This window comes from Cystoisospora suis (genome assembly GCF_002600585.1).
Source record: "Cystoisospora suis strain Wien I chromosome Unknown contig_426, whole genome shotgun sequence".
NCBI classification, from domain to species: Eukaryota; Apicomplexa; class Conoidasida; order Eucoccidiorida; family Sarcocystidae; genus Cystoisospora; species Cystoisospora suis.
This window is the reverse complement of record NW_027153227.1, coordinates 51,554-65,263: the sequence shown is the minus strand read 5'-3', so window position 1 is coordinate 65,263 and position 13,710 is coordinate 51,554. Positions and strand designations below refer to the sequence as shown.

General features: G+C 45.9%; 2 protein-coding genes across 2 annotated transcripts in view; one reads left to right on the top strand and one right to left on the bottom strand.

Annotated features, from left to right (window-relative positions):
- Nucleotides 1-6,253, bottom strand: part of CSUI_001077 (lung seven transmembrane receptor) — a 14,041-nt gene extending 7,788 nt beyond the window's left edge. The window contains exons 1-4 of the mRNA XM_068061283.1: nt 4,944-6,253; nt 3,590-4,559; nt 1,388-2,697; nt 178-264 (exon numbers count right to left, since the gene is read on the bottom strand). Of these exons, the coding sequence (XP_067926740.1) occupies nt 178-264; nt 1,388-2,697; nt 3,590-4,409 (2,217 nt within the window). The 5' untranslated portion in view covers nt 4,410-4,559; nt 4,944-6,253. The remainder of the gene's footprint in view (nt 1-177; nt 265-1,387; nt 2,698-3,589; nt 4,560-4,943) is intronic.
- Nucleotides 6,005-12,763, top strand: CSUI_001076 (cytokine induced apoptosis inhibitor 1 family protein). Its single transcript, XM_068061282.1, has 7 exons — nt 6,005-7,307; nt 8,224-8,346; nt 9,093-9,261; nt 9,867-10,003; nt 10,835-10,880; nt 11,476-11,534; nt 12,524-12,763. Exons 1-7 carry the CDS (start codon nt 6,900-6,902, stop codon nt 12,608-12,610), a joined length of 1,029 nt encoding a protein of 342 aa, XP_067926739.1. The 5' UTR covers nt 6,005-6,899; the 3' UTR covers nt 12,611-12,763.
- Nucleotides 12,764-13,710: the final 947 nt, after the last annotated feature.

Below are 13,710 nucleotides of genomic sequence, written 5' to 3'. Positions count from 1 at the left end.
CCCCCTCCACCAAACACCTTGTTCGTAGGTATATAGCTCTGTTCAAGTGTACACATGTGTATATAAACGTGTACGGACAGACACAGATGATGAAATGCATGGAGAGGTGGAAGAAAGGAATGGCGAGATGAATCTTCTCCTGTGACTCAGTTTAGTTTTTTTGGACAGCAGCCATACCTTGAATGCGGGTAGATAGGAGTCAGCTACTACGCCATCTGCAGCGGTAAAGGAAGGCACCCAGTCTTCATTTTGTTCCAGAAATAGCTGAAAGACACGACAACACATGGTGCTACGTCGTCTACGCGTATGAAGATGTCACACCGTCATTTTGTCTTGATGGCAGAGGACGCACAAAGTCAGATGGAGTCGTACAATATACATACGAAAAAGAAAGAAAGCATCCACGCATTGTCACGCCTTCTGTCAGGAGTACCAGCACTTGATGTCTCTGTGAATCACTCCTGTTTACCACTCCAAAATTCTCCGTTCTTAGCCCCCGGAACTGCACCTCCTTGACCGGCGACGATGTCGATGTACACATAGCTACAGGAATCCATAGGGAGAATTTCTACAGTCGCTCGTGACATACACGAACGTAGCGTGACACGCATGTATCTGCATGTGCAAAGTCTCTCTGCAGGTGCGTATATCCATGTGTTGAAGATTTATCTCTATGGAATCACAGAGAGATATAAGAACAAAAGAAAATTGCTTCTCTCGTGTTCAGACAGATTTCTAGGAGATGTAGACTAACTTGGTACTTCGTGCTTGAATAAAGCCCAGTAAAAGAAACGCTCTTGCTTCAAATGCTTGATACACCCAAGGCCTCTGGACAACAGGAGGGAAGTTAAGACGGGTATGAAAGACAAAAGAATCGATACCACCAAACATCACGAATATGATTGTCGGTAAGACTCCCACTGAGAGGTTTTCTCCAAGAAATAGACTTTCATAAACAAAAGAGCATGAACCGTCGTCAGGTAATGGTTCTCCGTCAGTTGGAAAGAAGACTCCATACACGACGCTTACGAAACACACATATCTCATTCATCATGTCGTCAAATCTCCCTTTCTCTTTCTTTCTTCTTTCGGATCTCTACGACCGTGAACCTCCTCTCCTCTCTTAAAACAATGAACATCATCCGGCTTCTCCCTTTGTAACTGTGAGCGACAATATCTTAAGAGCGCAGTGAGCAAATGGAGAAACACTCTCTTCCTACTATGATAGCAGGAGAAGCTAACGTCAAGAGAGACAGACACACAGAGGACACTAGACAAGATTCCTTCTTCTCTTTACCTACACAGAGAGAAGCTTCTTTCAGAAAAACGTTTAGTCGGTCTGACTGCTCGCCAGCTAGCTGTTCTTTTGGAAGAGAAAAGAACTTACAAGTTGAAAATGACTCATGATGAGAATGTAGGTATTGTTGACTTCATGTACTAAGTCGTCACCCCCTACGGTACCGAGTCTATCATAGGCGCCTCTCCACTCTACTCCTGTCTCTCTATGCTTTGAGTTCTGAGGAGTCATAAGAGCACTCAACTCCCGCTGTCTTCCTTTCTCATGGACAGGTACAAGACTTGGACGAGGAGACTTTTCTTCTGCGAAAGGCGACTTTTCATCATCTATAACAGGGACAGATGATGAGAAAGAATACGGAAAGGATGCAGGAGATAAGGAAGATTCGAGCGATGTTTTGTCTCTTTCTTCATTCCTTGATAAAGAATGGGCCACGCTTTCACCGGAATTTGTGACGAAGGCAGGGGGAGAGATAAATAGAGGAGAATCTCCTTCTTCTTTCGACCCGTGACTCGAACCGGCGCGCGCTTGCGAATGGTCTCCTCTCGGTGGTAGTACATTTGACGTACTGTTTAGACTCAAGGAAGACGGCTGTACGCCTGTGACTGTTTCTTCCTCATTGGCCAGCCCTTTTCCTTCTTCTTTCTCTTCTTGCTGCTGAGGTATATACTTCATCTGACTCTTATCTTCTCTCTCATCCTCTTCTTTCTGTAGCCCTGCATCTTCTACGTCTGTTACAGCTGTACTTTCCTCTTCTCCTCTACCTTCTTTTCTTTCCTTCTTCGGATCCCCGATGGTCCTGTTGCCTACGCTTTTTTCTTCTTCATTTGTTTGACTTGTATTTGTCTCCTCCTTGTAGATGTCAGAGAACAGGGAGAAACTTTGCTGTGGAAATATGTCTCCTTTACCAGGGTGAAGAGACGATGCCAGATAATACACAGTTGGAGAGATGGACGAGAAGGAAGAGCTTAGATGCGGGGTGAAATACTTGAAAGGACTGATGAAAGCACATGCGGCAGATCCAATCATTTCCAGGAATGACGGCAAAGATGAAAAGGATGAAGAGGGAGAAGGAGAAGACGACGGATGAAGACGAGAAGACACGGGTGGTTTGAAAGATGAAGAATGGATGTCATCATCCTCATCTACAAAACCAGGCGGAAGATTCCCTACGGATTCCTCGGAGAGAACGCGACGAGGAGAAGGATTATTATTATGATAATTCTGACTGCTCGACTCACTATGGACTACAGTTTTACTACTGGTTTTGTTGTATGATGTTTCACTGCCTTCATTCTCCTCTTCAAAGGCTAGCTGCTGTTGGAACCGAGGGTGATCAAGAGGAAGATTGTTCGCATACGTTGGTGAAGGTAGAAGTTCAAGATCGATATCGATGACACCTGAACAAGAAGATAGACAGAGGAGGGGGGAAAGACAAACAGGAAGGATAACAAAGAAGCAGCAGAAGACTCGCGACATCAAACTGTAGATAGAGATGGGTGCAGACACGGGTATGCAGACACACACAAATCTGTATCTATCTATATGTACAAATACATGGACGTAGAGTGTGGTTCAGAATCACATACAAGATATGTACTTACAGGAAGAGAAGTGATTGAACAAGATAGAGCAAACCGGCATATTAAGAGTGATGACCCCCCTCCCTTGATCGATGTTGCACACCTTGTCGGCTCTGATCTATGAAGCACACCTTGACTGCTTGTGACCCTTCCTTGATAAGAGAACTCTTCCTCTCAGCCTCTCAAGTGTCAGTACAGAGATGGAGCCAGAAGAGCAACTAGCGTTTTGACGCAGCGCTCTCAAGCTACACACACCATTTTCATAGCCGTTCTCTTTTCTGGAGTGTACACTTCCTGCGAAGAGCGCCAGAATACAGCTACACTATGTCAACTGAAACCACTCCGAGAGAGAGAGGTCGAAGAGAATACAAACAGACACAAACACACGCATATCTATGCATATCCCCTAGCCGGGTGCTATTTTCTAGTACTCGGAATGATAGCCAGCCAACATCGCAGAGTTACAACTAAACAGACCCCCAAAAAATGAGAAATAGGAGTCCGTATCGGTACAAGTGAGATGAATGAATACGTGTATGTAGACGCATGCATGTATGTAACTATTCACAGAATTTATACACGGGAAATATATGCACACAAAAAGATAGAAGACACACTCACACTATCTTCTCCAGTTCGGTCAAGTACAGACGTGAAATGAAAACGAATCGTACAAACTCCTGATGCAGTGTATGGCTGTCTAGCTCACCTCCAGCATAAAGACCTATATGAGGAGAATCTCTTGGAGGAATAGCAGAATTGACCAAATAGGGTGAACGACAAAGAGGAAGAGAATAAATATCTAAAGCAGCTGTAGCACTCCCAGCAGCAGTAGCAGCTGCCAGGAGTCCATCTGATGCATCAATACGACAAATAATAGCCTCGACCTCCCCCGGCGACAAGAAGGAAAAAACGACAAACACTGCGGAGAGTAAGCACCGATACAGCCGTGTTTTCTTCGTCACCCGTGAGGAAAGAGTTGGCCGCCTTGGATTCTCAGCACTATGAAAGGACGAGTTAAGAACACAGTGATCAGACAAAGAATACATATCTTCAAAGGAGTGCCCATTAGGTGGTTCAGATTTCTTCCCGTTGTCGTCTTCATGCGGATCGGACGACGACACGCCGTTTGACTGCCGGGTGTACGTACACCTCATATTTGAACGGGGAACATGGACGCTGGGAAACTTGTCCATGTCTGGGATAGTTGAACTGGAGTCGAAAGGACTGTCAAAATGGTCTGAAACAGGTAATACAGAGATAGTGTGCGGAGACGTAGAAGAAAATCCTGTCCTAGATGAACACCGACTGCTGCGAACTAAGGACGCCGGTACATTGGGAGAAACAAATGTACGCCGAGTACAAGCGGAAGGCGAGAAATCAGACTTTACAGAAGAAAGGGAAAAGGAAGAGGAGGAGATGAGTGAAGAAGACAAGGGAGGTATGCAAGAAGAGATCCGAAAGCAGACAGAGGAAAGGCTGACCGAAGAAGGAGAAGAATGTCGTGTTTCAGCGACGGGGTCCCTCATCTTGCGAACTACACAGATCTCCTCTCATTGGTATCCTTGACCCCGTGCAGACACCTCCTTGCTTCTTTACCATCTTCTCGGGAAGGAAAAAGCAAGAAAGAAAAACCTCTGTTTTTCCGTACGAGATCGTGACATTCTCCGGGGATATAGCTGGAAGAAGACACCACAAGGATGAAAAAGAGGAGACAACCAAAAACACAAGTAATGACCCACGCGTATACAGACCGAGGTCCTACATTCTTGCGTACGGTGTACATACACGACAAAGACGACTCAGCCCCCTCCCCTCTCGAAGTAGTCCTGTCCGGCGGAAGTCACAACTGAAGATGAGAAGAACAGATTTTCGTCGAGTACCGTTCAATTTTGGAGAGTGGCTGCAGGAGAGCAGTCACCTCAGGAGGTGAATTATTCCCCTGTAGGTCGCCCGAAGAGGGTGTCACTGGACAGAGTGTTCATAACATTCAGGTGCAGGTTTACTACTAAGGAAACAATCTCTCCAGCAGCAGCGCCTTTCTCTCTTGATTCAGAACTCACTCATGTTAGATGAAAACCTTCAAACTTCTCCTCTGCGCGCTCCAGACGAGTGTGCTCGACTCATCGTTGGTTTCCTTCTTCTCATTTCATGTATCGCTTTCTTTTACCTTCTCACCACCATCCCGACAAAAGCCCCGGAAAGAATCACGGACGGACACCAAGCATTGAAGATAAAAAGGGCCCCCTGTACCTTTCTCCGCGTCCTAGGAGTCCCAGGTCTCATCGGTTTTGCCCGCTCTAAAAGCCATGTCCCTCGATTGTTTCGTGGATATCCGGGAGAGATTGAGGCAGCACACAGACGAACGGCACAGAGAAGACTGGGGGAAAAGAATGATGGACAGACTACAAACGGGCCAGGAAACTCTGCTGTATCAAAGAAAAAACAGTAGAGGTGACTTTGAACTCGAAGTGCACACTGTGTATGTTTTCTTATGTGGTCTTGTATCTTCTAGGAAAGAACTGTGAACGGCCGGAGACAGGGAGAGGCACGAGGACGAATGGGAGTAGGGGACCTAAAGCAGCGGAGAATGATCGACAGTCCGCGAGGAAATGATGATAGAGAGACCATAAGTGAAAGCAGGGAGAAAGCGGCAAAATTGGTTTGACACTTGCGGTTTCTTTTTTGGCCCTGACTCTTCACGAGAAAGGACACTTGAGGCCCAGAGGGAAAGTAGACGAGACACAATGACAGCTCTAACACACCTCTAAACAGAGAACCGCCCAGGCACGCATATTTCTTTGTTTCTCTGGCTTGAACAAAGAGGACCACGATAGTGTTTTACGAAGTGAATAAACGAGCAAACGGAGCGGAGTCATGTGATACTAAACTGGGAAGCGAATAAGGGAAAACGGAAACGAACCTCCTTTCACTTCCCTAGTACACTTTTCACCCCCCCAATTTTCAGCTACTCACACAAACAACAGGCAAGAAGTAAGTTCTAGATATCGTCTTTAGCCATTGTCCTCCACCTTGCGAAGTTTCACTCCCCTCTGCTTGACTCGTGCCGCTCCCCGTTGAATCGGAGCTCAAGGGAAAGAAAAAGCTTCACATGCATTCTTCCGTGGTCTCAAGGATGATGCCGGTGTTTGTCCGACAGAACATGTACCTGCTCCACAAAGACAGAGTTCTTCGTCTTGCAAATTCCCTTCGTCAAGAAACAAGGAAAGGCCACTTCAATCTCTTGATGAGATAGGACGCCGACTCTTCGGAAAGCGAAGCTCGAGCGAAGACGAGGTCTTCTTTCCTCCTTCCTCTATCGATTGAATACTCCAATAATTTTCAGTTTCTCTTCCAAGCAAGCCAGTTCTTTTCTTTTTCTGGGGAGTTGAAGGCTTCTCGAAGACAAGAGGTCTACACGGCGTGGCAACTTCCTCCGGGACCGCGGGTTTAGTACTCGGTTTTCGACTCTCCTCTCGTCTCTAGTGTGCTCCTTGGGCGGCGTCTTCGTCATCTTTATGGCTCATTCAGTAAAGTAGTCTCAAGCCGAGGAGACTTCTGTCTCTCTAGCTGGGGTGCCAGGTTCTTCTTTTTTTTCTCTTGCTGTACGTCTGTTGTTCAGCGCGAGTTCTTTGTCCTTCTGCTCTCCAACTCCCGAGTATCGTTGACGTTGAGGTTTCCCGCCCGCGCTTCATAATCTTTAATCGTATTCCCATCCTCGGTTGTCACGCACGCCTCAAACAATCGCAGGGCGTTTAACGTTTTTGTTCGCTTTGTACATCCTCCGGACTTGCCTTCCTAAGAATTCGGAAGCGCATTTCTTTCCGCCCCTTCAGGCTCTGGTCCCCTCTCTTTCTTTGAGTCAAATTCCCGGTTTCCACTGGCTACGGGTATCTTTTGAAGGCACCCATCATTGAGATTTCTTCCTTTCTCCCCTTCAACTTTGCTCAGGGAGCCTTCGTGTCTATCTGTCACAGCCGTTACCGTGTCTGCTTTCTTTCTTTTCTTCACTTTCCAACATGGCAGCAGCAGGTCAAAACCAGGCCTCCGGTCTTTGTGCCGGTGGCGTTTATCTTGTCCTCTCTTCCCAGGGTGACAAAGCCGAAGGCCCGTGGTCATCTTTACTCTCCTCTCTCCAGACTTTACAGAAGTCTTTTCCTTCTGCAAAATTCCTCTTCTCCTTCTTGGAATCTTCTCAAATAGAGAAGATACAAAAGGAAGCTCATGTGGGAGATGCATCCTTGGATGGCATATTCATCTGTGTAGATGCTCAACTGTGCCATGACGGATCTTCTCTCTTTTCAGCTTCGCCATCTTCAGCTAATACTTCTCTTGCTAAGACTCTCTTCAAACTTTTAAAACCGGGTGGTCTTGTACTTCTTCTTCAGTCACTGCTGCCGGTCAATGGAGTGAAAGACGGAGAGGCGGTGAGTTACAATTATCGTAGGATGTCTCTCTGTACTGCTTTGCATGTTGCTGAAGAAGGCTTTTCGTTCTTCTCGCTTTCAGCTTCTCTTGGTCTCCATCAGGATAGGTGATAGTCGTAGTGGTAGCAAAAACCGGATCATAAGCAGGAGGACTTGTGAACAGTATACTAATAGATGGTAGAAGGTATTTGAGGACAACGTATTCTTTACGTACTTGTTTTAGCGGTATGCAGGGGATCAAGACAGGAGTGGCTAGAATTGTCTTTCAGGGTCTGGCTGTCTCTCTCTCTAGTTGGGCACAGGCTAGAGTGTGTTATATGAAGAAAACAAGTCCGCAAGTTCCTAGGTAATGACCTTACTAGAATCCGTTCTCTAGCTCAGTGAAAGGCTCTTTCTTTCCTCTTTCCCTCTCGTGTTTTGTCGTACTTTTGTATCCTTCACATTCAACCCGACGTATATGTATATACACCTACATATGTGTGTTTTGTGTACGTGGAGATATAGATGCGTGGTTCCTACGGAGAAATTCTCGATGGAACTTGTTCGCTGGATTATTCTTGAGCTAGTCTCCTTGGAAACAGGAAGAAGTTAAGGTGTCTTCTCAACTCTGTTTAAGGCTATGATTCGTTTTGCTTCCTTGTAGAGATTGATGAGTTGGATGATGTGGAGAAGACCGTTGTTTACAGAGGAGACATGGAGATGATTGATATTGCGGAAGAAGCAATGTATAGAGCTCTTGGAAGCTGTGTTAATGGTGACGTTTCTTTCTACAAGAACACCTCGTCTACAGTCTAGCGGTGTATGCGCGACGCCTTATTATAGCCAGTGATGTAAGACAAAGTTGTGTTTCCGAGTGGTTATGATCGCCACAACTTTTTCTTTTTTCTTCTTTTCTTTCATCTGTTTTCCTTCTCAGAAACTTTCAAAAACTTTGAAGAAACAGATGATCTATCAAGGTTGTCTTACAGCCGAATCTACAGACATCCCTTCTTTTTTGGCTGCTGCGTACACCCCACTTCAACAGTCTTTAGGTCTTGAGGTATGTATGTGTGCATGAATCTGTAGGCTTTGCGTACGCTTTAGCGAGCAAAGTAAGCGCAACACCGTATAGGGTGCTATCAGTAGTGGGTCGAACGTATAGCGGGGGAGGAAGGGGTATGATGGCATTGCAACACCTCATTTTCTTTTCAAGATTCTCGGGTTTTTTGGGTGCGTCTGGGTGTATATGTTTCTTTTCCTTTTCCTTGTCATACCTATTCCGCTGGTAAGGTTTCTTAGTGTGGTATGTATGTACGTTTGCCGCGGGGTAACGGGAGGTTCGTGGTGACGGAGTTGAGATCGTTGATTTTGATGGAGGTATGTTACAGAATGTTCGTGTATGTGGTGTATGTACAGCAGAAGGGGGATTTGGATGAAAGGGGTGACTGCTTGCCGATACAGTACAAGCACGTGATGCTGCATCTCGGACTCTTTGAAGACCGATGGCGGTGTTTGGTTGGAAGCTCAATGTGAATAGACCTTGACTTTTCTCCTCGATGGTAAAAGGTTTTTCTCTTACATCCGCTGGTATCCAGCTTGGTCTGGTTTCTCTTTCGCAGCAGACGTACGATCAGAAGAAGGGAGAGGCAGACTTCTCTTGTATATAATAGCGGCTTCCTACTGTTGTGAGTTATGTACGTAGTCGTAGTGAACTTTTTCTTCTTCCTCGGGAGATGAGCCATCTCTTTCATCTGTTCGTCTTCTTTTTTCACCCGGGCCGTTTTTCTTTTTCTCTTTCTTTTGTAGGCGTGCTTGAAGAAGCCGACTTGGGAGGCGGGAGCATCGCATAGCGTAGCAGAAACGAAGGAAGGTCTTCTTTACGGCATGAACCGAGTAGGAGACGAAGAAGGCGTTGGACTTATCGATGAGTCCACGCTGATCGATCCAACAGAATCTTATCAGCCTCTTGGAAAAGGTGAAAGTCGTGTTGAGGCATTTGCGTTTGACATGCTTCTTGCTTGTCGTTCATGTCGTTCTGCTGTTTCGTCGATGGATAAAGAAAGGTGTACACTCTGTTGATGTGTAAAATGGTAAGAAAAGGATGTTTTCGTCTGTTTTCCGTTAGGTAGGGAGACAGTGCAAGAGGCGTACGTACACTTGGCATGCGCTTGTCTCCCATGTACATGAAAAGGGAGAGGGGATCCGGTCTTTTCGACCGTCGGAGTCAAGTGACCTCGATACGAGGACACAGTTCTATCTTTTGTTGGCTATTCACTCCGCAATTTCAGAGAAGAGCAGCATGATGTCCCAGTATCCTGTGTAATGAATGCAGTCGTGGTTCACTTCTACCGTGTCTGCTTTTTCTAACGTGGTTTCTTGTAGAATATACTCTATGATTCAAAACTTTCTGCTTTAGATTCGATGTAGCAGTTCTCACCGTTCATAGGACTGCGGGTGTACATTCACCTCGATTTCCGTCCTTTTCTCTTTCAAAATTGGTTGGCAGTTGCTTCTGCGTGTCGAGTATCCGCAGAATAAGACTCCCGTGGGCGGTATCCTTTTTCTCTTTTGTTTATTCAGATCGTTCAAGCTGTGCTTCGCGACCTAAGGCATGTGCGAACTGTACATGCGGACGGAAGGAAAGAGAAGAAGCGGAAGAGAAGGAAGAGAGAAGAAAGAAACTTGAAAGCGGAGAGATTCGCTCTTCATGTGGAAATGTAAGTAGAGGTTACGATGATTTTACTATGTTCTTCTTCCTCACTCATCTGTATCTGTCCGGGGTAGTAGTCGGAGTAGCAGTGTGTCGCTTTGTTTTGCTTATTGCTCATGTTTCTTCTTTTGTCGTCATAATGCTTAGATCACAACTACATTCCTAACCAGGGGGAGAGAGGTGTATGAATATTTCCGCCGGCCGGCAGATGTGTGTAGCGTCTTCATCGCCCTCGGATGTAGTCATGTGTATGTGTGTGTTCTTGTGCCTGTTCTTCCTTTATACTGGGTTCGGTTCGCATGCTTTCGGGTGTCTGTTGAAGTTGCCCGCAATCAGACAGACAAGGAAGGGAGGGGCCCTCAGCCTCTGTCCTTATTCAGAGTGTGTAACAGGAGTCAAGGCTAAGGATCTAGGTGGTAGTGTCAGCTAGGTTCTTCTTTTGTCATTTGTTTTAAAGAGTATCTTCTCAATATCCTCTTCACCTTCAACAGAAAGCCCTGTTTGGTGCACAATCCACCGGCCTCTGTCTGGAACTGTATAGTTATACTCAACGTGTTGCTAACTTTGCTTCTTCTCCTTTGTTGGAGGGGGAGAGAGATTGTCCGAGTTCTTTCGTTTCTTTAGAGACTAGATAATTCTTGCGAGAAATGGATGGATCTCTCCACACTCCACTGTAGTCGGCTCTCTTCTGTATGAGGACCCAGCTGTCAAGCTTGATTCCTAGAATGGCCGCATCTCTTGATCATTATCATCATCACCAAGGAGCCTTGATTATAGTAACTTGACAGTCATAATGAAATCATTAGTTATCTTCTTTCTGTTTGTGTCTCTGCCGCAGTGTTATTTAGGCGATGCCTTCCGATGTGCAGGATGTCCATACAAAGGTGAGAGGATGCACATCGAACTCACTTTTTCTTCGCTCTTTTCTGAGACCTAGGAGGGACTTGGTCGATTGCTTTCTTTCTTTCTTTATCTTGAACGAGAGTCTGGGGAGAGTCCATCCTCCTGTTTGGAGTCCTAGTTGAATGGAGAGAGACGAGATTCTCTATCTCGTGTCTTTCCTCTCAAAACTGTGAGAAACGTTCATCTCAATCTCATTACGACTCATACTCCTGAACAGTAAAGGTCTCGAGTGGCACTGTGAACTGTGAACCACACGACTGAGGAGTGGATAGAACCCCGACTTGACCTGTATTACACCTGCTATTCAACTGACAGATCTCTGAGGAAAACAGCAGCGAACTGTTTATTCATTTTTGTTCTCCGGTTTCCTTTTCCTTCTCTGTGACAACATCACGAAAAAAAAAATGCAACATGTGTTCGTACAGATGAACAAGGTTTGTCTTTTCTGTGTGTCTTGAAATTCTTTTAGTATGAGTATGCTCACTCGTTTCTTTATCAAATAGAACGAGGGAATACGAGGTATGAGGCGAGCGAATGAACGTGATAAGGCTGTGCATGCGTCTCTTTTATTTCCAGGAATGCCAGCATTCAAACCGGGAGAAAAAGTCTCGCTTGCATCGGGGGATGCGGCAGTGGTGAGTTGTTCTTGGAGAAACAAGCGAGAGAGTTGGTCTCGTCTAGCTTCATTCTCCTGAGGTTATTATCTCGGCAGCAGTGATACGAGTGGCGTCATCCGTTTCTCTACAACATATATATAAATACAGATAGATCGCAGGAACTATGTATATATGTGTAGAAGGACTCTTGTCTTCTCTCGTATAGTGACGTATAGACAAAGCTATGTCCAAGTGAAGATGGGTAAGACGTACACGAGGATTAGTATATGTCAAGTATAAGCCGAGCTGAAAGGTACAGAGGCTGTTTCCACCTGGGCGGTTGTTTGTATAGTGTTGTTTTTCATCTGGAGGTCATTATTCTTTGAGCCTTACAGTCACTAGAATCATGGACGTTATGTCTAAGACTCACTCCGATAAATGTCTCTGTGTCGGGCTGTGTGTTTTCATGATTTGTAGTAGATTATTCAAGGAGCCGTGTGTTCGTTCTTCTGCCCAACAGTTCATTGGCTTTCAAAATGTCTCCTCCACTTTTTGTCGCGCCCTATGTTTAAGTGTTATCATCAGTGTGTATAGTTCAGAAGGTCCCCGATGTATTACGTGTTCATGACCTCGCCTTTTAGGGAGAACATTCATGCCTAGAGGGAGCAAGATTGTTCGTCCATGGTGGTGAGTGATGTATGAGGTTGCACAGAGTTGGGAATCATTTCCAATTGACTTTACTTCATAAAGAAGAAACTCCTCAGTTATGGCGGTTCAGCTGAGCTGATAGCAGATCCACATCATTGGTATAGCAACGACATGTATGTATATATATGTATGTACATGTATGTGAAAGACATGTATATACATACCTATGCATATACGTGGGTACGGGAAAGCTTGTCGGTAGGTGATCTGACGGTAAGAGCTAGCGAGATGAATTTTAGTCACGATATGCTGACCAAACATCAATTATTGCGGTCAGCATGGGGTGGAATCTGTCGTGTCTTGTGTCTGAACCTGTACAGCCAACGGCAGGCGGCATGGATAACAATCAGCTTACGACAGTGAAGATGAATAAAGTGCAACTTGCAGATATAGGCGATGATATCTGACTGACGTTCGTTCCTTCGATGGACTGAAGAAGTCGACATCCCCACCCAGTATATCTTTCTACCACCAACGCCTCCCGGCTGTATATCGGGATGTCCAGGTGTATGTACTGTATACACTAGGGTCGCAGGGTTTTTTTCTCGTTTGTGCCAGGAGCGTGCAAGTTTGTTTTCGTGATGCCTTGTTTACACTTGGATGCCTTTTCTTCTCTGTCCAGACGCCTTACTTTCATTTTGGCGACCTCGATAAAACCTCCGTGGTTCTTCATGACAGATGCTTGATACAGATCGCTACACGTGTCCCCCTATCAACAAGGCCGGCCCAGGAAGCGACGTTCTTTGCGCGTATCAGGGTCACTACCCACTTCTGTGCCCACACACTTGAAGGTTTCCTCAGCTGCCTAAACCCTACGTAGGACAGCGCGTGTTTCTGTCTGGACTTCACCTGTTGATTGAACTTATCATCTCACCTGGATATGAGTCTCTCCTAACACACTGATGATGGGTGTATACACGAGAAACTGAAACACGACTCTCGGGCAAACTGCATCGAGTATAGTTTCTCTACTCGAGAATGCCTCGAAGGGTATACTCACCGTGCTTACCTCCGTAGACATATACGCTGACAGTCCCAGTGTTCCCCCAGTACGTCACGGCAAAACTCAGGGCCTACGGTGGAACGCATAAGTGATGCTTGGTAAAGGATACACAGTACTACGCAGCACTCCAGTGATATAGTACTGAGCAGCCCCCCAGTGACTGCACTAGTCGTAGCAGGGGCGCCCGCCCAAGCAGTTGTACGGGAGCTTCTCATGAAGATTCAGGACCCGCAGTGTATACTAAGCCCGCGCTAGTTTAACAAAAGTCGGTCACGGCGTCCTCTCCGTGAAGCTTTGCTTGCCTCCGAGACAGCGAATCTCGAGGGTCTTCAACTTCTGTGCTTTCAATGAAACGCCAGACGAACTCGAAAGAGGCTGCGCACACTTGTGCGGAGAGATTACGAAAGACAGTTTGAAGTGACGCGAGAAAGGAGAAAGAACGTTTTTGTCGGGGGTACGATGCAATCCTTCAAGAAGCGGTTTGCGTACAGTTACCACACCGTA

What these genes read in the sequence shown, in the direction of transcription:
- CSUI_001076 (XM_068061282.1), top strand. Translation starts at nt 6,900, where the DNA reads ATGGCAGCAGCAGGTCAAAACCAGGCCTCCGGTCTTTGTGCCGGTGGC. An exon ending in TTATCAGCCTCTTGGAAAAG is followed by an intron (nt 9,262 to 9,866) that starts GTGAAAGTCGTG and finishes TTGTTTATTCAG; the next exon opens with ATCGTTCAAGCTGTGCTTCG. An exon ending in TGCAGGATGTCCATACAAAG is followed by an intron (nt 10,881 to 11,475) that starts GTGAGAGGATGC and finishes TTTTATTTCCAG; the next exon opens with GAATGCCAGCATTCAAACCG.